The following is a 20,934-nucleotide window of genomic DNA, read 5'->3' as shown; positions in this document are numbered from 1 at the left end:
CAATGACAACTATTTTCTCTTCGTATTTACCACAAGAAAATACATGTATTGAAGTCAGCAGCCACAAATTCCAGTAACATTTTTGGAGATTTTAAATATTAAGTTGAAACATTTATTAAGAAAAGAAACTTAAACAAACAATATTAATGGACACAGTCAAAATTATTCCTACAGCACATTCCCCCAAAAGAATCTTACTTGGTTAGGATCACAAATAAACAGCCCTTTTGACAATATTTCTTAATGATGCTTGATCTATAAATTTCCACTAATGTTACCACACGACACAATGCACTGTTGCTGTAGGGGAAGTATTTCACTAGGCTTCTCTCACTCGTACTTGGGCTGTGGAAATTCAAGACTTTAAAACAAAACCCTGCTTTCTGGAACAACCAGAAACCTCTCTGAGGTGGGTGAAGGCTGCTTGATTCACTTCTTCACTGTTCGATCCCAGCACTCTTTTCAGGAAATCTTACATGGCCACACCTAAACACAGCTCCCATCCTTTCTTTAAATATGTTTTTCTCTTTTTCCATTGTCCTTTTCCTTCTTTGAAATTTACCTTGCCCAAAATATAAAATATTTATGTTCTCCTTATAGCCACTGCTTTCAGGTAACATAATATTTACTAACTTTGCCTTATTTAATAATGACTTATTCCAAGTTGTAAAACTCCTTCTGACTACCTGTTGAAATTTAACAACTAAACTCAAAAAACTTTCTTTGTCCCAAAATGTAAATTACTATCCATTCCTTATTTAATTGTAGAACATCCAATGTAAGCCTTTCACAAATGCCTGCCTTTCACACCTAGCCCCTTTGATAGCCTCACCTTTGTAGATTCACAGTCCCCATCACAACGGAATTAGGCATACACACACCATAAGACACAGGGGCAGAATTAGGCCACTTAGCCCATTGAGTCTGCTCCGTCAGTCAATCATCATAGAATTTTTTTAGATCATAGAATTTACAGTGCAGAAGGAGGCCATTCGGCCCATCGAGTCTGCACCAGCTCTTGGAAAGAGCATCCTACCCAAGGTCAACACCTCCACCCTATCCCCATAACCCAGTAACCCCACCAAACACTAAGGGCAATTTTTGACACTAAGGGCAATTTATCATGGCCAATCCACCTAACCTGCACATCTTCGGACTGTGGGAGGAAACCGGAACACCCGGTGAAACCCATGCACACATGGGGAGGATGTGCAGACTCCGCACAGACAGTGACCCAAGCCGGAATCGAACCTAGGACCCTGGAGCTGTGAAACCATTGTGCTGTCCACAATGCTACCGTGCAGCCCCTAAATCATGCTACCCCTAATATCATGGCTGATATTTTTCTCATCTCCATTCTCCTGCCTTCTCGCCATAACCCCTGATCCCCTTATTTATCAAGAACCTATCTATCTCTGTCTTAAAGACACTGAGTGAATTGGTCTCCACAGCCTTCTGCGGCAAAGAGTTCCACAGATTCACCACCCTCTGGCTGAAGAAATTCCTCCTCATCTCGGTTTTAAAGGATCGTCCCTTTAGTCTTAGATTGTGTCCTCAGGTTCTAACTATTTCCTACAAGTGGAAACATCCTCTCCACGTCCACTCTATCTAGACCTCGCAGTATCCTGTAAGTTTCACTAAGGTTCCCCCTCATCCTTCTAAACTCCAACGAGTACTGACCCAGTGTCCTCAACCGATCCTCATATGACAAGTTCTTCATTCTAGGGATCATTCTTGTGAACCTCCTCTGAACCCTTTCCAAGGCCAGCACATCCTTCCTTAGATACAGGGCCCAAAACTGCTCACAATACTCCAAATAGGGTCTGACTGGAGACGTATACAGCTTCAGAAGTACATCCCTGCTCTTGTATTCTCTTCCTCATGACATGAATGCTAACATTGTATTTGCCTTCCTGTATTTGCCAACTGAACCTGCACGTTAAGAGAATGTCATAGTGGACCCCAGATATATCTTGTTTCAGAAGATCCTTAGGATTCTTCTACAATAAAGATGCCATAAGAATGCAAATACTTTGTGTTATACTCACCATGATGAGCAACCTCTGGAGAACGGAGTTTGTCCATCATCAAATTCATTACTAGCTCCTCCGGAATACTCTCACCTCTAAGAAGGGATTCCTGAAACTAAAGGAATATTTGGAAAATTAAGGTAGTTTCTAAGAAATAGGTCAGGCCTCATACAATGCATGTAACAAGGCAAATTTGATTTCAGGGACTTCCGGTTGTGGCCATGGAGTGAGTGGTCGCAGATTTGGTTGCTTTTGCTCGAGGTGGGATTTTCTGGTCCTTCCCCAACCGATTTGAGGAGTGTTTTTGCTGGTGAATGGTGCACAAGCATTGAAGGATTGATGGTGTTGCTAGTTTATGGCTTACCAAACAAGGAGTGCAACAAATAAGAGGCAGCAGCTTAACTGTGAGAATAGTCGAGGTGCGAGACAGTAGAAGATGGCGGAAGGCGCTGGGGCATCGTTGTCCATTCAGTGGTCTAGAGAGCAGCTTGTGAACCTTTTAACCAACAAGTTCCAGCAGCAGAGGGAGGTGGTGGAGCCTCTTTAGGAGGCTATCGAGAGAGTGGAGCAGAGGCCAGAGGCCCAAGGCCTGGTACTCCAGGAGGTGGAGGAGTTGAAGGGAGAGCACGAGGTCCAGCTGGCCTTGCTGGAGGCGGAGATGGTGCTTGTGGTGGATAGCCAAAAGAGGTTGAGGGAGAAGATGGAGGACCTTGAGAATCGTTCCAAGAAGCAGAATCTCCAGATCGTGAGGATGCCTGAGGGGGGGTCAAAGGAGTGCAGGCCGCTAAATATGTCGCAAATATGCTGGAGAAACTGATGGGAGAGGGGCTCTTTGACCATTCCGTCAAGGTGGATCGGGCGCACAGGGCGCTGAGGAGGAAGCCGAAGGTGGGGGATCAGTCAACGGAAATGGTGGTGAGGCTGCATTGTTTTCTCGATAAGGAGAAAATCATGAGATGGGCAAGGCAGATGAGGAGGTGCATCTGGGAGGGGAGAGAGCTGAGAACATACCAGGATTTGGGTTTGGAGTTGACCAAGTGGCACGCTGGCTACAACCGGATCAAGGCTGCCCTCGACAAGGAGGAGGTGAAGTTTGGGGCGCTGGTCATGCATCAGAATCGGATGTTTTATTTTGATACACCGGAGGCAAAGGAGTTTATGAGAGGTGGATTGGGAGGAGTGCGAGGACACTGAACTGTGGAGATGATCAATATGGGGAATGTGGGTTCACAGGATGGATGGATTTGTTTATTGTCACGTGTACCGAGGTACAGTGTAAAATATTTTTCTGCGAGCAGCTCAAAGAGATCATTTAGTACATGAAAATAAAATATAAGAGATGTAAAAAGTGGATCTGTTTGGGAGAGCTCTCAGAGAGTCGCCACGCTCCGGCGCCATTTTGCTTCTAGTGGATTTCATGAGACTGGGAGCGGAGATGGTGAGTGGGCTTTCTTTTATGTTTGGATCTCGGGGCGTGGGGGGTTAAGGGCAGATTTAGGGAAGGGGTGTGGATGGAGGCCCTGGGCGGGGGCCACCATGCTAGGTGGTTGGCCAGTTAACAGGAGTGAAGTGGGAGTTCGAAAGGAGGAGGAAACAGGAGAGGGGGGCATGGGTTGTTTTTTTTGTTTGGCAATGGGAGGGGTGAGGAGGGATGCTGGCACAGTTGGTTAAGGAGGAATGGCGATGGACATCTTCGAGGTCACAGCATATCAGCTATGATCTTATCAAATCACAGAGCAGGCTCAAGAAAGCCTACTTGGATTGGATTGGATTTGTTTATTGTCACGTGTACCGAGGTACAGTGAAAAGTATTTTTCTGCAAGCAGCTCAACAGATCATTCAGTACATGGGAAGAAAAGGGAATTAAACAGAATTCAAGAAAATACATGAGAATACATAATAGGGCAACACAATATATACAATGTAACTACATAAGCATTGCCATCGGTTGAAGCATACAGGGTGTAGTGTTAATGAGGTCAGTCCATAAGAGGGTCATTTAGGAGTCTGGTGACAGTGGGGAAGAAGCTGTTTTTGAGTCTGTTCGTGCGTGTTCTCAGACTTCTGAATCTCCTGCCCGATGGAAGAAGTTGGAAAAGTGAGTAAGCCGGGTGGGAGGGATCCTTGATTATGCTGCCTGCTTTCCCCCGGCAGCGGGAGGTGTAAATGGAATCAATGGATGGGAGGCAGGTTCGTGTGATGGACTGGGCGGTATTCACGACTCTCTGAAGTTCCTTGCGGTCCTGGGCCGAGCAGTTGCCATACCAGGCTGTGATGCAGCCCGATAGGATGCTCTCTATAGTGCATCTGTAAAAGTTGGTAAGGGTTAATGTGGACATGCCGAATTTCCTTAGTTTCCTGAGGAAGTATAGGTGCTGTTGTGCTTTCTTGGTGATAGCGCCGACGTGAGTGGACCAGGATAGATTTTTGGTGATGTGCACCCCTAGGAATTTGAAACTGCTCATCATCTCTACCTCGGCTCCGTTGATGCTGACAGGGGTGTGTACAGTACTTTGCTTCCTGAAGTCGATGACCAGCTCTTTAGTTTTGCTGGCATTGAGGGAGAGATTGTTGTCGCTGCACCACTCCACTAGGTTCTCTATCTCTCTCCTGTATTCGGACTCATCGTTATTCGAGATCCGGCCCACTATGGTCGTATCATCAGCAAACTTGTAGATGGAGTTGGAACCAAGTTTTGCCATGCAGTCGTGTGTGTACAGGGAGTAGAGTAGGGGGCTAAGTACGCAGCCTTGCGGGGCACCGGTATTGAGGACTATTGTGGAGGAGGTGTTGGTGTTCATTCTTACTGACTGTGGTCTGTTGGTCAGAAAGTCAAGGATCCAGTTGCAGAGTGGAGAGCCAAGTCCTAGGTTTTGGAGCTTTGATATGAGCTTGGCTGGGATTATGGTGTTGAAGGCGGAGCTGTAGTCAATAAATAGGAGTCTGATGTAGGAGTCCTTGTTTTCGAGATGCTCTAGGGATGAGTGTAGGGCCAGGGAAATGGCGTCTGATGTGGACCGGTTGCGACGGTATGCGAATTGAAGTGGGTCAAGGCGTTCCAGGAGTATGGAGGTGATGCGCTTCATGATCAGCCTCTCGAAGCACTTCATTACAACTGACATCAGGGCCACCCGGCGGTAGTCATTGAGGCCCGTTGCCTGGTTCTTCTTTGGTACCGGTATGATGGTGGTCTTCTTGAAGCAGGTGGGGACCTCGGAGTGGAGTAGGGATAGGTTAAAGATGTCTCTGAATACCTCTGCCAGCTGGTCCGCGCAGGCTCTAAGTGCACGACCAGGGATCCCGTCCGGGCCCGTCGCCTTCCGTGGGTTCACTTTCAGGAAGGCCGATCTGACTTCGGAAACTGTGATGGTGGGTATGGGTGAATTATGGGTTGCTGGGGCACTCGATAGCGGATTGTTGGTTACCTGCTCAAACCTAGCATAGAATGCATTAAGTTAATCGGGGAGGGGTGCACTGCTGCCAGAGATACTGCTCGGCTTCGCTTTGTATCCCGTTATGTTGTTTAGTCCTTGCCACAACCGCCGAGAGTCTGTCTGTGACTCTAGCTTAGTTTGATATTCTCTCTTGGCATCTCGGATGGCTTTGCGGAGGTCGTACCTGGATTTCTTGTATAGGACAGGGTCGTCTGCCCTGAACGCCTCAGATCTGTCCTTCAGTAGGGAGTCAATCTCGCGGTTGAGCCATGGTTTCCGGTTGGGGAACGTACGTACTGCTTTCTTTGGCACGCAGTCGTCCACACATTTGCTGATGAAGTCTGTGACGGTGGTGACATACTCATTTAAGTTAGTCACTGAGTTCTTAAATATGGACCAGTCCACTGTCTCCAAGCAGTCATGTAAGAGCTCTTCTGTCTCCTCGGACCAGCACTGCACAACCTTCTTAGCTGGATTCTCCCGCTGGAGTTTCTGCTTGTAAACCGGGAGAAGGAGCACAGTCTTATGGTCTGATTTCCCAAAGTGCGGTCGGGGGATGGAACGGTAGGCGCCCTTGATTTGTGAGTAGCAGTGGTCAAGAGTGTTGTCGCCCCTGGTGGTACAGGAGATGTGCTGGTGGAATTTTGGCAGTACACTCTTGAGGTTGGCTTTGTTGAAGTCTCCGGCCACAATGAACAAGGCCTCCGGGTGTTCTGTTTCATAGTTGTTTATGACTGTGTACAGTTCATCCAGCGCCTTCCTCACTTCTGCCTGGGGTGGGATGTAGACCGCTGTGATAATGGCTGAAGTGAACTCAACGTGGAAGATAGTATGGGCGGCACTTTACGGTCAAGTATTCCAGGTCTGGGGAGCAGTAGAACTTATGCTCCTATTTCTTATGCTCATATTTATGAATTAGAAGGTACAAATGCTGTAGGAATTTTAGCAACGATGGGAATTTTAAGTGATTTTTTTACACATGTCTCTGGATTCAATTATCAAATGAAAAAGCAACAAAGGTTGTGTAACTCTGATTTAAATTAAATACAAATATTTTTGGCCACGGTTATGAAGTCAGTGTTTATAAAAAAATATAATTTTTTGAATTTTCCTTAGGTCTGGAGCAACACATCAACTGACAGACAGAGATCTAAACTGTACACAGAGGTCAGCAATGAAACATTGTTCCCATTTAGTTAAATTGCGCCCAAAATCCCACAGCAAGTGCGTTTAGCCGCGTGTTTCCCGGTGCTCGCAGCGCTGAGTAACACAACAGTATTGAAGGGCATCGGGTTGGATAGGGGGCCTCAGCAGGGAACACCCTGGCCAAGGCCACACAAATCCCTGTTTTCAGCACTGAGGATCTCCGCTCGCTGGTTTTACATTCAGCTTCCATGTCCCCCTGCCCGCTCCCTGGTTTTCCTGCAAGTGGCAGTTGGCCAGTAGGAGGCAGTGGTCAGAGAAGAAAACCGGCTTAACGTCGGTGGACCTGACTGTGAATGCACGGGACACAAAGAAGAAGTCTATCCTGGAGCGGACGGACCCATCTGGCCGTGACCATGTGTATCTACGCACTCCGTCTGCAGAGTTGCTGAAGACATCGAGCAGCTTGACGTCTTTTACCGTTTCCATCAGGAGTCTGGACGTAGCGTCTAGTTTGCTATTGGCGCTGCCGGATCGTCCAGCCGCATCGATGATGCAGTTGAAGTCACCGCCCAGAATGACCGGCTTGGAGGTGGCCAACAGCAGTGGGAGTTGCTGAAGGACTGCCAGCCACTCACTCTTTATGGCCGGGGCGTACACATTAATAAGTCTGAAAGGAGCGTTTTTGTATTTGACATCTGCTACGAGGAGGCGTACACCCACCACCTCCTTAACGTCAGAGATGGTGAAGTTGCCTCCCCGTAGCTGAATATCCAGGCCGGAGGAACGACAGTCGTTTCCTCCTGACCAGATGGATAGCCCCTAGGTCCACCAGCTCGACCAGCGCCTGTAGTTGCTGAGGTGTGGAATTCCACACTCCTGCAGGAACAGTAGGTCGGTTTTCACGTTTGCTAAGTAGCAGAGTGTGGCTACACACCGCAAAGTATCTTTAATGCTTCGCACATTAATAGAGGCAATTTTAAACCCCACTTTTAAAAAAAGTAGATTTACCAGTCCAGAGTCCATGCAGTTGGGTGTTCCAGCTGTTGAATGTTCCCCAGCATGCCGGTGGTGCTCGCAACCTGTTGCACAATTGCAGGGCTGAGAAAGCTGTCCTGGTCCGCACTGGGCCCGTGAACTTGTCGGATATGAATTTGGGGGGGGGGGGGGGGGGGGGGGGAAGGAACTTGTCGGATATGAATTGGGGGGGGGGGGGGGCCTGGCGTCCATCGTGGCAGTCAGTGGGTGTTGGGGTTGCAGGCTGGTTTTCACCTGGGTTGTTGCTGCTTCTTAGTTTCTGGGGCTGGTCTGTGACCTTGTTTTCAATATCCAGCATTTGGTGGCCGTTGATCACATTGCTGCTCCCATCGACCAGAGATTGGTGATCTCTCCGTGTTTTATTTTCTTTCCTGTCTGTGGTCTGGGAGGTATGTGCATCCCGTTCCACATTGGTACTTTGCCTCTTTAACTGAGGTCGATTCTTAGCTTGTTCTTCCTCATCGGAGGAGGTGTTGGCACTAAGGCCGCTAGCAGGAAATTGCCGCTTTTTGCCATTCACCATCAGGGATTTCTTCGGTTTATTTTTCTGTTTCCTCTTTCGTTTGTCCCTGTTCGGCGTTTCCATGTACCCTTCATTCTTCGTTCCATCCTCTTCCATTGAGTCGTCTTCCTCGTCAGAGGAGGTAGGGGTTGAGTTATAACGCTGTGCTGGGGCCTCCACTTTCTGTTGAGAGCCCTTCTGTTGATTTTTAGCATCCTGTGCTGTGGTGCCTTTATCGATGGAAGGTGCATGAACCTCCTCTGTGGTTGCCTTTTTGACTCCGCCGCTGATGATTTGTGCGTACGTTGCCCCGCGTTTTGGGCAGGTCCTGTAAAGATGGCCGGCCTCCCCACACAGGTTGCAGCACTTGTCTTCCTTGCAGTCCTTTGTCAACTGTCCCTCCTGCCTGCAGTTTTTGCAGAAGGTGACATTGCAGTTGGCGGCAACATGCCCCGTTTTGCACAGGTGCGACACACTCGTGGCTGCCCCACGTAGTAGAGATAGCCGCAATTTCCTCCAATGGCGAAACTGGAGGGGAGATGCAGGATGGTTCCGTCGCCGTCTGTTCTCAGGGTCACCTTGACCTGGTTTTCACTTGTCCAGATGCCAACGGTGTCCTTCAGTTGCACGCTGTCACTTTTCAGCTCGACGTATCTGGCGAGGAACGTAAGTACATCAGACACGGGGACGTGGCGGTTGTTCGTGTGCAGTGTAACAACCCGTTTTTTCTGTGACGGTAGCGCAGAAGCTGAACAGAGGCTCCGCAGTCAGGATAGACAGGGGGCTCTGGTTGCCTATTTCTTTAAACACGTTCAAGAACTTGATGCAAGCTGCAACTTGAAGGTGACGTCAAAATATCCATTGTTGGGGAAGTCTTGCAAGCAAAATATGTCTGTTGCTTGAAACCCGCAGCACTCGAGCAGCACCCGCTTCACAAAGAAATTGCGATCCACAGGCGACTCCCCTTACGCCTTCTTCACTGTAACTCGGACAGTATTTCACACTCTCCAGCCTGGTGGTCGGGATGCAGCTGCAGCCACAGCTCAAACGTTGAGTCTTAACTGTACCGGCGTTAGGCCTAAACCAGATGCTTAGACCAGCATGAAGATCCACCAATAGCAGCAGAGCTCAAAACGTTTCTTCTTCAATGTCTCTAATCCCTCCGTGTTGTCCAATCCACATCAAAATCCTCAGCTTCCCTCAATCAAGTGCGCTACACTTGGTCTTAGCCAAAAGGCCAACACTAATTGGTAAACACGACACAAAAGGCCGGATACCAGTACTGAACGGCACTTGCACATAGTCTCTGAGGCGAAGGGGCTAGATCTAAACGCCTTGGGTGCCCAGGGAAACAGCATATTAGGGTGAAGCTAGCTGTGTCGCTCTGATATGTAGATCTGCCAAAAGGTGAACCTGCTCACAATGGGCGGGATTCATATCGCAACGCCTCATGGGATAGCATTAGATCCCGAGAGCTACTTCTTAGGAAAATGCTGAATAATTGATATTACCTACTATTATAATGAATGCCTTTGGTTTGATAATAAACACAGATATTTCACATTTTAATTTCAAACTACAACAATGTTCAATGAGATGGTTTCACATACCTGTTACACTCCAGCTTCATACACAGTTTGTGTTTAAAATAATTTAAATTAAAAAATTAAACTTTCTTCCAAAAAAAATCTATTTCATCCCAGTGAAATGTGTGTCTTATTACATTACCAGTTAAGAACCCATCTCTTTACCTTTTGCCCAGTTTCTGTGTTTCCATCAGTGTTCTCCTGTATAATTTTCACAGCTGAAATTAAAAGATCAATTATATTTCACAACAAATGCTTTGAAAGAATAAAGGGTGCTATGTCTTTTCGTCCAACGTCATTTCGTCCAACGACACTTCGTCCACGTCTTTTGGTCCAACGTCTTTTTGTCCGCCCGTCTTTTGGTCCAACGTCACTTCGTCCAATTATCCAATTACAAATAGTTTAATTTAGTTTTTCAATGTTACTGCTCAAGGATCCTCTCCACCTATTTCGCCTCTTGAAGTTGAGTTCTGCATTTGTGCTGCTTGATCTCCAGACATTATTAAGATAAGCTGCAGGATATTCACCCATGTATGCTCCAGCGTGATGAGAGCCATTGTATCTGATGGAATATTTGATCATTTCAGACCTGTAATGTCAGAACCCACTGTCAACCAGAGGTTTTAATCACTCGACGAAAATCGAGTTTAAACCTGCTTCTTTCAGAACTGCACTCATTGTCTAAATCCAATTAGACTCTCACTTATATCTGTGTCTGTCGGAATTGTAGAATATCAAATCATCTTGTCCTCTCCCCATTATTCTCTCTCGGGTACAGTTCTGGAAATCTAACTTTTAGGGAATTTCGGGAATTTACAATTTACATCAATTTTAAGTAATTTCGGGAATTTTAAGTAATTAGTAAACTTTTAGATTTTATAACGGCATATTTAGATTTTTTAACTTTTTAACTGCATTTTTCAACTTGCATTTTACTTGCATTTTATCAATTACTTGCATTTTAGCAATTAAATTCACTTGCTGTATTGTACTTGCATTTTATCAATTAAATGGTTTTATACGGAGTTAATTTGTAATTGGAGAATTGGACGAAGTGACGTTGGACCAAAAGACGGGCGGACAAAAAGACGTTGGACCAAAAGACGTGGACGAAGTGTCGTTGGACGAAGTGACGTCGGACGAAAAGACGCGACACGGAATAAAGATATTATTGAGAGCCACATCCAATTTAATACTTACGTTCAACTAGTATTTTATTCCATGCTTCTGCTAAGCTTTTAGCTAAAGTTGTTTTCCCAACAGACTGCAAAAAAAATGCTAAAATGTCATTTATACTTCGAAGGAATTATTGATTTCTGAATATTAAAGCTATTTATACACTATAAGAGATACTGGATCTACAAAAATCTTTGATAATGCACAACTTGACTAACATTGGAACAAAGACGTTCTCAGTTATAAAACTGATTTGATTACATACGTATCTACAATATTTGGTTATAATACCTTTTCATTATTGCGCATAACATTACTAAAGTTATGGCCATGGTCATCCATTTTAAAGTGTTGCTCAATGTTATTTTAATAGAACTATAATTGCTTACTGGTTTCCCCACAATTAGGAAACACGTTGGTTTTGACAGTAAAATCTTTCTCTCGATTTCATCTTCATCAAGCAGATCTGTGAAGATCTCCTTTTTCTTCTTATGTTTTGCTGCTTCCGCATCGTCAACAACCTATTGTTAGAAACAAAAATTATGTCGGACCACTGGGTTATGGCCAAAAGATTAAATATTAAACAACGTGTATGCACCTTGTCTTTTTTTTTAAAATAACTTAACATATACTTTCAATTTTCCTTTTTAGAAATAGTGTTTCTATCTTCAAAATCTAAAATATAAGCGAGTTTGGGTCATAGAACCACAGAATTTACAGTGCAGAAGGGGGCCATTCGGCCCATCGAGTCCGCACAGGCCCATGGAAAGAGCACCCTACTTAAGCCCACAGCTCCTCCCTATACCCGTAACCCCACCTAACCTTTTTGGACACGAAGGGCAATTTAGTATGGCCAATCCACATAATCTACACATCTTTGAACTGTGGGAGGAAATCTGAGCACCCGGAGTAAACCCACGCAGACACGGGGAGAACATGCAGACTCTACACAGACAGTGATCCAAGCCGGGAATCGTACCCGGGACCCTGTGCTACCGTGTCTTATAAGACATAGGAGACAAAAGGAGTTTGAAATGGAAGATGGCAATTATCATGCAGCCATCTCTGTAAGAGAAAAATTGCGATCAACCTGGCCACCTCTTATCAATCAACAATTTCCCAGTCGGGCGGCACGGTGGCCTAGTGGTTAGCACAACCGCCTCACGGCGCTGAGGTCCCAGGTTCGATCCCGGCTCTGGGTCACTGTCCGTGTGGAGTTTGCACATTCTCCCCGTGTCTGTGTGGGTTTCGCCCCCACAACCCAAAAAATGGGCAGTGTAGGTGGATTGGCCACGTAAATTGCCCCTTAATTGGAAAAAATAATTGGGTAATCTAAATTTAAAAAAAAAAAACAATTTCCCAGTCTTTAGAGCAACAACTCTAATTGATTCATTAATCAGGGGTTATGGGGAGATGGCAGGAGAATGAGGATGAGAAAATATCAGCCATGATTGAATGGCGGAGCAGATTTGGTGGGCCGAATGGCCTAATTCTTCTCCTAAGTCTTATGGTCTTATAGTAACCATAAGGGTGCTCTTTAAGGCCGAGCAACATGCCAAGTGGAACAAGGAGTTCTCCCAACATGAAGGAATTATCCTTGTGAATTGCAAGTATCTCACAAACATCTTGACAATATGAAGAAATCTTCATGTTCCAAGAACCCTCTCTGGTGAGTGTGTATGAGAGAGGGGATGAGTGTGTTCGAGAGAGGGGATAAGTGTGTACGAGAGAGGCGATATGTGTGTACAAGAGGGGATGAGTGTGTGCGAGAGATGGGTGAGTGTGTGCGAGAGAGGGGTGAGTGTGTGCGAGAGGAGAGGAGTGAGTGTGTGCGAGAGAGGGGAGGAATGTGCAGGGCCGGCTCAAGGCACCGGCAACTCGGGCAGTCGCCCGGGGCGCCATGTGCTAGGGGGCGCCAGAGACTCGGGTCCCGCGCATGCACAGTTGGGCCGGTTCCAACCAGCGCATGCGCGGTGGCCGCACTCCCCCAGGGTGGCCGCACTCCCCCAGGGCGCCCCCCCCTCTGTCCGCCCCACCCCCGGTCCGCCCCCTCGCTCGGTCCGCTCCCCCGCTCGGTCCGCTGCCCCGCCTCGGGTCCGCCCCCCCCCCCTCGGGTCCGGCCCCCCCGCTCGGTCCGCTCCCCCCCTCGGTCTGCTCCCCCCCCCCCCTCGGGTCCGCTCCCCCCCCCCCCCCCACTCGGGTCCCCCTCCCCCCCCTCCGGCCCCGCCCCCCCCTCTCGCCCCCCCCCCCCGGTCCGCCCCCTCGCTCGGTCCGCTCCCCCGCCTCGGGTCCGCCCCCCCCGGCCCCCCCCCGCTCGGTCCGCTCCCCCCTCGGTCTGCTCCCCCCCCCTCCTCGGTCCGCTCCCCCCCCTCGGGTCCGCTCCCCCCGCCCCCCCCCCCCACTCGGGTCCCCTCCCCCCCGCACCCCCCCCTCGGGTCCGCCCCCCCTCAGCCCCACCCCCCCCACTCGGGTCCGCCCCCCCTCAGCCCCGCCCCCCCCCTCGGCCCCGCCCCCCTGACCCCTCTCAGCCCCCCCTCTCTCAGCCCCCCCCCCCTCTCGGCCCCGCCCCCCCCCTCTCGCCCCCCCCCCCTCTCGGCCCCGCCCCCCCTCTCGCCCCCCCTCTCGGCCCCGCCCCCCCCGCTCCCCCCCCCAAGGGCGCCGAAGTTCAGCTTGCCCGGGGCGCCAGCAACCCTAGGGCCGGCGCTGGGAATGTGTGTGTGTGTGTGTGTGTGTGTGTGTGTGTGTGTGAGAGAGGGAGAGAGAAGGGGTCAGTAAATGCGTGTGGTATAAGTAAGACCATAATAAATAGAGGCAGAATTAGGCCACTCGGCCCATTGAGTCTGCTCCGCCATTCAATCATAACTGATGTTTTTCTCATCCCCATTCTCCTGCCTTCTCTCCATAACCTTTGATCCCCTTATTGATCAAGTACCTATCTATCTCTGTCCTAAAGACACTCAGTGATTTGGCCTCAACAGCCTTCTGTGGCAAAGTGTTCCACAGATTCACCACCCTCCAGCTGAAGAAATTCCACCTCATCTCTGTTTTAAAGGATCGGCCCTTTAGTCTGAGAATGTGTCCTCGGGTTTTACTATTTCCTACAAGTGGAAACATCCTCTGCACGTCCAGTCTAACCAGACTTTGTAGTATCCTGTTTCAATAAGATCCTCCCTCATCCTTCTAAACTCCCAACGAATACAGACCCAGAATCCTCAACCGCTCCTCATCTGACAAGCTCTTCGTTCCAGGGATCATTCTTGTGAACCTCCTTTGGACCCTTTCCAAGGCCAGCACCTCCTTCCTTAGATACGGGGCCCAAAACTACTCACAATAATCCAAATGGTGTCTGACCAGAGCCTTATACAACCTCAACACTTTTCCACATTGTATTCCATCTGCCACTTCTTTGCCCACTCTCCTCATACAGCCCTGAGATGACATGGAATTTCTTCACTCAGAGGGTTATGAATCTTAGGAATTCTCAACCTGTGGATATTCAATTATTTAGACTATTCAAGGCTGAGATCAATAGATTTTTGAATTTTAAGGAAATCAAGGGATATGGGCAGCACGGTAGCACAAGCGGATAGCACTGTGGCTTCACAGCGCCAGGGTCCCAGGTTCGATTTCCCGCTGGGTCACTGTCTGTGCGGAGTCTGCACGTTCTCCTCGTGTCTGCGTGGGCTTTCTCCGGGTGCTCCTGTTTCCTCAAACAGTCGAAAGAGGTGCAGGTTCGGTGGATTGGCCATGATAAATTGCCCTTAGTGACCAAAAGGTTAGGAGGGGTCATTGGGTTGCGGGGATAGGGTGGAAGTGAGGGCTTAAGTGGGTCGGTGCAGACTCGATGGGCCGAATGGCCTCCTTCTGCACTGTATGTTCTATGGGGATTAGGTAGGAAAATAGAATTGCAGTTGAGTACTACTCAGTTCTTATTTAATGGCAGAGTAAGCTCAAAGAACTATAGGGTTTACAGCCTTGCTAAATCTGTCCTTGTCTGACCTTGACTCCAATTTTCATGATTGAAAGCCAGGAGAAGCATATCAGCAGAAACATTGAAGAGGAATATGGGGTCATATGGACTTAAAATGTGGGGCATGATTGTACAGTCTCATCGTGCCTGACTCGTGATGCAGCAATGCCATTAAATCTCACAGTAAGAAGTCTTACAACACCAGGTTAAAGTCCAACAGGTTTGATTCAAACACGAGCTTTCGGAGCGCAGCTCCTTCCTCAGGTGAATGGAGAGGTATTCACCATTCACCTGAGGAAGGAGCTGCGCTCTGAAAGCTCGTGTTTGAAACAAACCTGTTGGACTTTAACCTGGTGTTGTAAGACTTCTTACTGTGCTCACCCCAGTCCAACGCCGGCATCTCCAGAGAAAGTATACTTTTGGAGGAGTTTTAAAATTCAATTCCTGATGTATTGAGAACTCATGTGGAAGAACAGAGGGTTAAAACTGCGGGACTAGCAGCAGAAATGGCAGATGATTATGGATTAGTTCATAAATCAAGTAAGAAGTCTTACAACACCAGGTTAAAGTCCAACAGGTTTGTTTCAAACACGAGCTTTCAGAGCGCAGCTCCTTCCTCAGGTGAATGGTGAATACCTCTCCATTCACCTGAGGAAGGAGCTGCGCTCCGAAAGCTCGTGTTTGAATCACTAGAGTTCGATAGTTGATTCATTATCTAAAACAATGATTGTATTCTCACAGCCAAGACATTTTAAAAATAATTTCACCCTTTACTTGCAATTGGTGTTGTAAGACTTCTTACTGTGCTCACTCCAGTCCAACGCCGGCATCTCCACATTAAATCTCACAATCAGCCTCTTGCGAGATTTGCGAGATCTAATGAGGTCTCGCGACATGTCATGATCTGGATCTCGCCCTCACTGATTAGGATCCAGATCTGCATTTTTAAGTGAGCAGTTAGGCTCACTTAAATATATCTGTGATGTGGAGATGCCGGCGTTGGACTGGGGTTAGCACAGTATGAAGTCTTACAACACCAGGTTAAAGTCCAACAGAACACTAGCTTTCGGAGCACTGCTGAGGAAGGAGCAGTGCTCCGAAAGTTAGTGTTTGAAACAAACCTGTTGGACTTTAACCTGGTGTTGTAAGACTTCTTACTTAAATATATCTGCGCTGGAGTCACCCAAGGCCTGGGATCAAATCCGTGCCTGGGAGACCTCGCTGTGGTGCCATTTAGCACTGGTCTGCACAAATGTGGACCAGTGGTCTCTTAGGCCATCGGAAGCCCCTGGGTGTCAGGCTCTGGGCAGGGTGGTACTCTGGCATTCCCACTGCCACCTGAGCACTGTCTGTGTGGCACCCTGGTATTGTCCCCTGGGCAACCTGTGTCTGGGTGGTACTGCTAGGGTGCCATGCTGGCATGCCAAAGTGCCCAGGTGGCATGTTTTCCGTGCCAGGGATGCACTGTCCTTATGAGGTGGGATGAGGGGCGGGTGGGGTGGCTCAAGGACTCCCTAATAAGTTGGGGACTCCAGCGGCCACAGTGGATCCGGGCAGCATTAAAAAATGGCACCCGATCGCTTCCTGTAATGGAGGAAATGAAGGTAAAAGCGGCCTTGGCAAAGCGTTCCTCTCCAAGGCCAGAAAAAAACGAGTCCTGTTTGATAGCGGGGTCATTCCCGGTTCTGCAGGCACCAAGAAACACCCCGCTAACCGCGCCCAAAATGGACTATTTTTATCATTAACACGTGACATGCCCCGTAACTGTTTCTCTCACCACAGATGCTGCCAGACCTGTTGAGTTTATCCAGCATTTTCTGTTTTTAGTTCAGATTTCCCACAACCACAGTATTTTGCTTTTATTTAAGAATACATCCTTGACAAACACCATTTGTAATGGAGAAGGGGTTAAATTTGTCACCAGCTTCCAGGGGCTGGTTTAGCTCACAGGGGCTGGTTTAGCTCACTGGGCTAAATCGCTGGCTTTTAAAGCAGACCAAGCAGGCCAGAAGCACGGTTCAATTCCCGTACCAGCCTCCCCGGACAGGCGCCGGAATGTGGCGACTAGGGGCTTTTCACAGTAACTTCATTGAAGCCTACTCGTGACAATAAGTGATTTTCATTTCATTTCATTGCTTTAGCTAATGCTTGTAAACACATAGTTTTGCTCTAAATTGTATTCATAAAATAAAAATTTGTGGGAGCATCTAATAAAGTTGATGTTCGCCTTTCACTCAGTATTGATTTGCAGAATACTTAAAAAAAAATATTTTTCTCCCCAGTTTAATAACTCCAGGCACTCTATTCACATATCCGAGTAGTCAGCAAAGACGCTGGTCCCTTAAACTTGCCCTCAGCTTCTCGCGACTTTAAATACGTTCTGATGCAAAGCGCAGCCAGCGATCGCTAGATTTCATTCCATTAATGCAACATTCAATTTCGCAACGGCGTGATTGCGGTTATATTTTCGGATTTTTTTTTTGTTAAATTATAGATTCCCTGGGCGGCTGTTACCTCTTCCATAGTCGGACGTTGCAGTGATTGAGTCGGTAGCCATAGGAACACCTGCAGTAACGGAGGGAAGTGCGCATGCGCCGCGCTACGGCCTCTGGGAACTGTAGTTCTGCGGCTGGACTACAAGTCCCAATGTGCTCCCCCCCCCAATCCCGACCCTTCCGTCAATAACATTTTCTCATCAGTAAGGACGGGGAATGGGATTCCTTCCCTTGGCTCGGCGAAGGGAGCTTCAGAGGCTGAATTTGCTCCCGCAGTTCCATCACCCGAAATAAAGAGGAAGAGGAGAATTCGCGCGCGTTTCTCGTACCTGGCATAAGTCTAAGTCTTCGCCGACCCATAAGTAGGTCAGGTCTTCAAAGTCCGGGACGGAATCTTTTTTGTGGCTTTCCCAGAAAATGCTGGTGGATTTCATTCTTGAGTGGTGTCACGGCCTGTTACCTGTAGCGAATATCCTGGAGCAGCGGGAGGGTTCGTTTAAAATTTCTGCTCCTTAACGGATTAACTTGACGGAATATACCTCCGGGGTGACTTCTTCAGTTTCGGATAGCAATTAAATGGAAGAGTTATTATTGGGTGGGCTAAATTGCCCTCGGGGCAGGGTGACCGCTTCGTTTTTGTTTCTCCCGCTGGTCCTTCTTCCTCCTCCGCCCGCCTCCACTGAAGCTCGAGCGGCTGCGGCCTGAGCCGTTGACCGTTTGGCAGCGCGTGACTGTTCAAAGCCGGCGCTCGAGCGGCCGCGGCGGGCCGGCGGGCGGGCGGGCGGGCGGCACCGGATTCTCCCCGGCTCTGAACGTTTCCAACCATAACCATGATCTCGGGCCGGCGCTTAATCCGGGCCGGCGGGGGGGGGGAATGTCAGATTATTCACTTTCTTCCTCAGAGTAAAGAAGCAGAATTATTATTAACTTTTTAAAAAGGCCCGAAGCTTGTAAATAATGACCCGCAGAGCGTGCAAAGTTAGCTCGGCAAGCAATCGAAAAGGTTTAACAAGGCCTTTCTTTCAGGGGACTACTGAGAATAAGGAAGTTTTGTTAATGGGGCCTATCTTCTTCAGAGTTTAGAAGAACGAGAGCCGATCTCATTAAAACATACAAGATTACGAAGTGGCAAGATGGGTGGATTGCTGAGAGGATGTTTCCCCTGCCTGGGGAATCTACAAGGGGGACACCGTTTCGGGATAAACAGCTGATCATTTGGGATGGCAATGAGGAGACATTTCTACACTTGAGGGTTGTGAAACTTTGCATTTGTCTCCCCCCAGAAGGTTGCGGATACTCCATAGTTGAATGTTTAAGGCCGAGTTAGATGTTTTGTTTTTCGTTATGGCGATCAAGGGTTATGGGGAGGCATGGGAAAGTGAAGTTGAGGCTGAAGATTGACTCTGATCATATTGAATGGTAGTGCAAGCTTTGAAGGGCCTTGTGGTTTCCTCCTGCTTCTATTTCCTACGCCCTTATCAACAAACCCAAGAAAATAAAATGTCAAACCAATCCTTCTGGTTTTTCTCTTGGTTTGTTGCTTGCTACAGTGTCTGGGGAAGGGCTGACAGTCCTATCTGCATTGCTAATCAACAAAGAGCAACTAGCTGTCTTACAGGCAGATTAGATATATTTATTGAGGATATTTTGTTATTTATAGAATTGTGGAATTTTGCAAGCCATTCGTGACCATCACAGTGGGTTAACTGCCTGAAAAGGTGTTGCATAAATGGAATTACAATCCAGTTGTTCTCTGGTTTGGTTTTGCAACATAACATTTAAACATTTAAAGCATTTTAAAAGTGTGTTGCATTAAGGCAGAACGCTATCGCACAGAGTACTTGAGCAGCAACAAAATGCACTTGATGGGAAACTCGATAAATACTTAAGGGAGAAAGGAAAGAGTATGATGGAGATAGATGAAGGAACTGTGAGAAAGCTTTTGTGGAACATAAACAGTGGCGTAGGCCAGCAGATCTCTGTCCTCGTAATTAACTCTAAAGCAGAGAACTCAACTGTGAACTCACTTGTGTTTTCTTTTTATTAACTAATCCACTGGCTGTCTAATAGAATGATTACAGTACAGGAGGCTGCCATTTGGCCTGTCATGTTCATGGTGACACTCTGCAAGAGTGAATCAGTTAGTCCTGTTTCCCTCACCTTTTGTCCATTGTGCAGCAAATTATATTTCCAAATAATTATCCAATTAATTTTTGAAGACCTTGATTGAATCTGCCTCCACCACATTCTCAGGCAGTGCATTCCAGAGCCAAACCAACAAGTTTTGCCTCCGTTGCTTCTTTTGCCTAGCTGCTTCTTGGACTTTATGTTGAATTGTTCTGTTTCTTAAGTAACAAGTACGTAATTGATTTAGAATAATAATCTTTATTGTCACAAGTCGGCTTGCATTAACACTGCAATGAACTTGCCGTGAAAAGCCCCTCGTCGCCCCATTCTGGCGCCTGTTCAGGTACACTGAGGGAGAATTCAGAATGTCCAAATTACCTAACAGCACGTCTTTTGGGACTTGTGAGAGGAAATCGGAGCACCTGGAGGAAACCCATGTAGACACTGGGAGAACGTGCAGACTCCGCACAGACAGTGACCCAAGCCGGGAATCTAACCTGGGACCCTGGCCCCATGACGAGTTCCAAAGTTTGCGAATATAAAGACAAGTTCCTCCCTAGCCTAGTGTTTTTTGATGTGTGATTTATATCATAATACCTATTCCAAGGTGAAGGGCACACGAGTGAACCACCTACGTCAAAATCACATGATGTTTGCTAAATCTATAGCAGTTTTTGAACCCTATTGTAAATCAAGTCACTGAGGTTGAGACTTTCAACATTGTTGTTAGGACAGCAGGGTAGCATAGCGGTTAGCACAGTTTCTTCAGCTCCAGGGTCCCGGCATCGATTCCCGGCTTGGGTCACTGTCTGTGTGGAGTCTGCACGTTCTCCCCTTGTCTGGTGTGTTTCCTCCGGGTGCTCCAGTTTCCTCCCACAGTCCAAAGATATGCAGGTTAGGTGGATTGGCCATGCTAAATTGCCCTTAGTATATAAAAAAGTTGGCTGAGGTTACTGGGTTACAGGGATAGGTTGGAAGTGTGCTCTTTCCAATGGCCGGTGCAGACATGATCGGCCGATTGGCCTCCTGCTCTGTAAATTCTGTGATCTATGATTGTCATGCTTGTTTGCAACTTGCTACCAACCATTAGTGTATTTGGATTGAATTTGTTTTATTGTCATGTGTACTGAGGTACAGTGAAAAGCATTGTTCTGTATAGAAGCCAGACAGATCATTTCATACATGGAAAAAAACATACATAAATACATAAATATAAATACGTAGGCACAGGCAACGGGTGGGCGTACGGAGTGCAATACTTCTCAATAGAGAAAATAGATGTAGGAAAGTTATGACCCTTCAAAGTACTCCCTTTGTATGTTTACAATATATTTTTTCCACACCCTGCATTACCAAGTGAAGTGTTAGAATCATAGAATTTACAGTGCAGAAGGAGGCTGTTCAGCCCATCGAGTTTGCACCGGCCTTTGGAA

At 47.5% G+C, this 20,934-nt stretch overlaps 2 protein-coding genes across 4 annotated transcripts in view; one reads left to right on the top strand and one right to left on the bottom strand.

Annotated features, from left to right (window-relative positions):
* The window catches only part of ak9 (adenylate kinase 9), a 457,701-nt gene extending 439,806 nt beyond the window's left edge, over nucleotides 1–17,895 (bottom strand). The window contains exons 1-5 of the mRNA XM_038801009.1: nucleotides 17,704–17,895; nucleotides 11,299–11,430; nucleotides 10,934–10,997; nucleotides 9,899–9,951; nucleotides 2,049–2,145 (exon numbers count right to left, since the gene is read on the bottom strand). Coding sequence (XP_038656937.1) covers nucleotides 2,049–2,145; nucleotides 9,899–9,951; nucleotides 10,934–10,997; nucleotides 11,299–11,430; nucleotides 17,704–17,808 — 451 coding nt within the window. The 5' untranslated portion in view covers nucleotides 17,809–17,895. The remainder of the gene's footprint in view (nucleotides 1–2,048; nucleotides 2,146–9,898; nucleotides 9,952–10,933; nucleotides 10,998–11,298; nucleotides 11,431–17,703) is intronic.
* Nucleotides 17,540–20,934, top strand: part of fig4a (FIG4 phosphoinositide 5-phosphatase a) — a 211,939-nt gene continuing 208,544 nt past the window's right edge. Inside the window, exon 1 of one of the 3 annotated variants that reach the window (XM_038799185.1) lies at nucleotides 17,540–17,736. The gene's annotated coding sequence lies outside the window, so the exon portion shown is untranslated. Of the gene's footprint in view, nucleotides 17,865–20,934 lie in introns of all 3 variants that reach the window. The other 2 variants (XM_038799187.1, XM_038799186.1) reach the window with 2 other exon arrangements.

This window comes from Scyliorhinus canicula, chromosome 6, assembly GCF_902713615.1.
Source record: "Scyliorhinus canicula chromosome 6, sScyCan1.1, whole genome shotgun sequence".
Lineage (NCBI taxonomy): Eukaryota > Metazoa > Chordata > Chondrichthyes > Carcharhiniformes > Scyliorhinidae > Scyliorhinus > Scyliorhinus canicula.
This window is presented reverse-complemented; position numbering and strand designations above follow the sequence as displayed.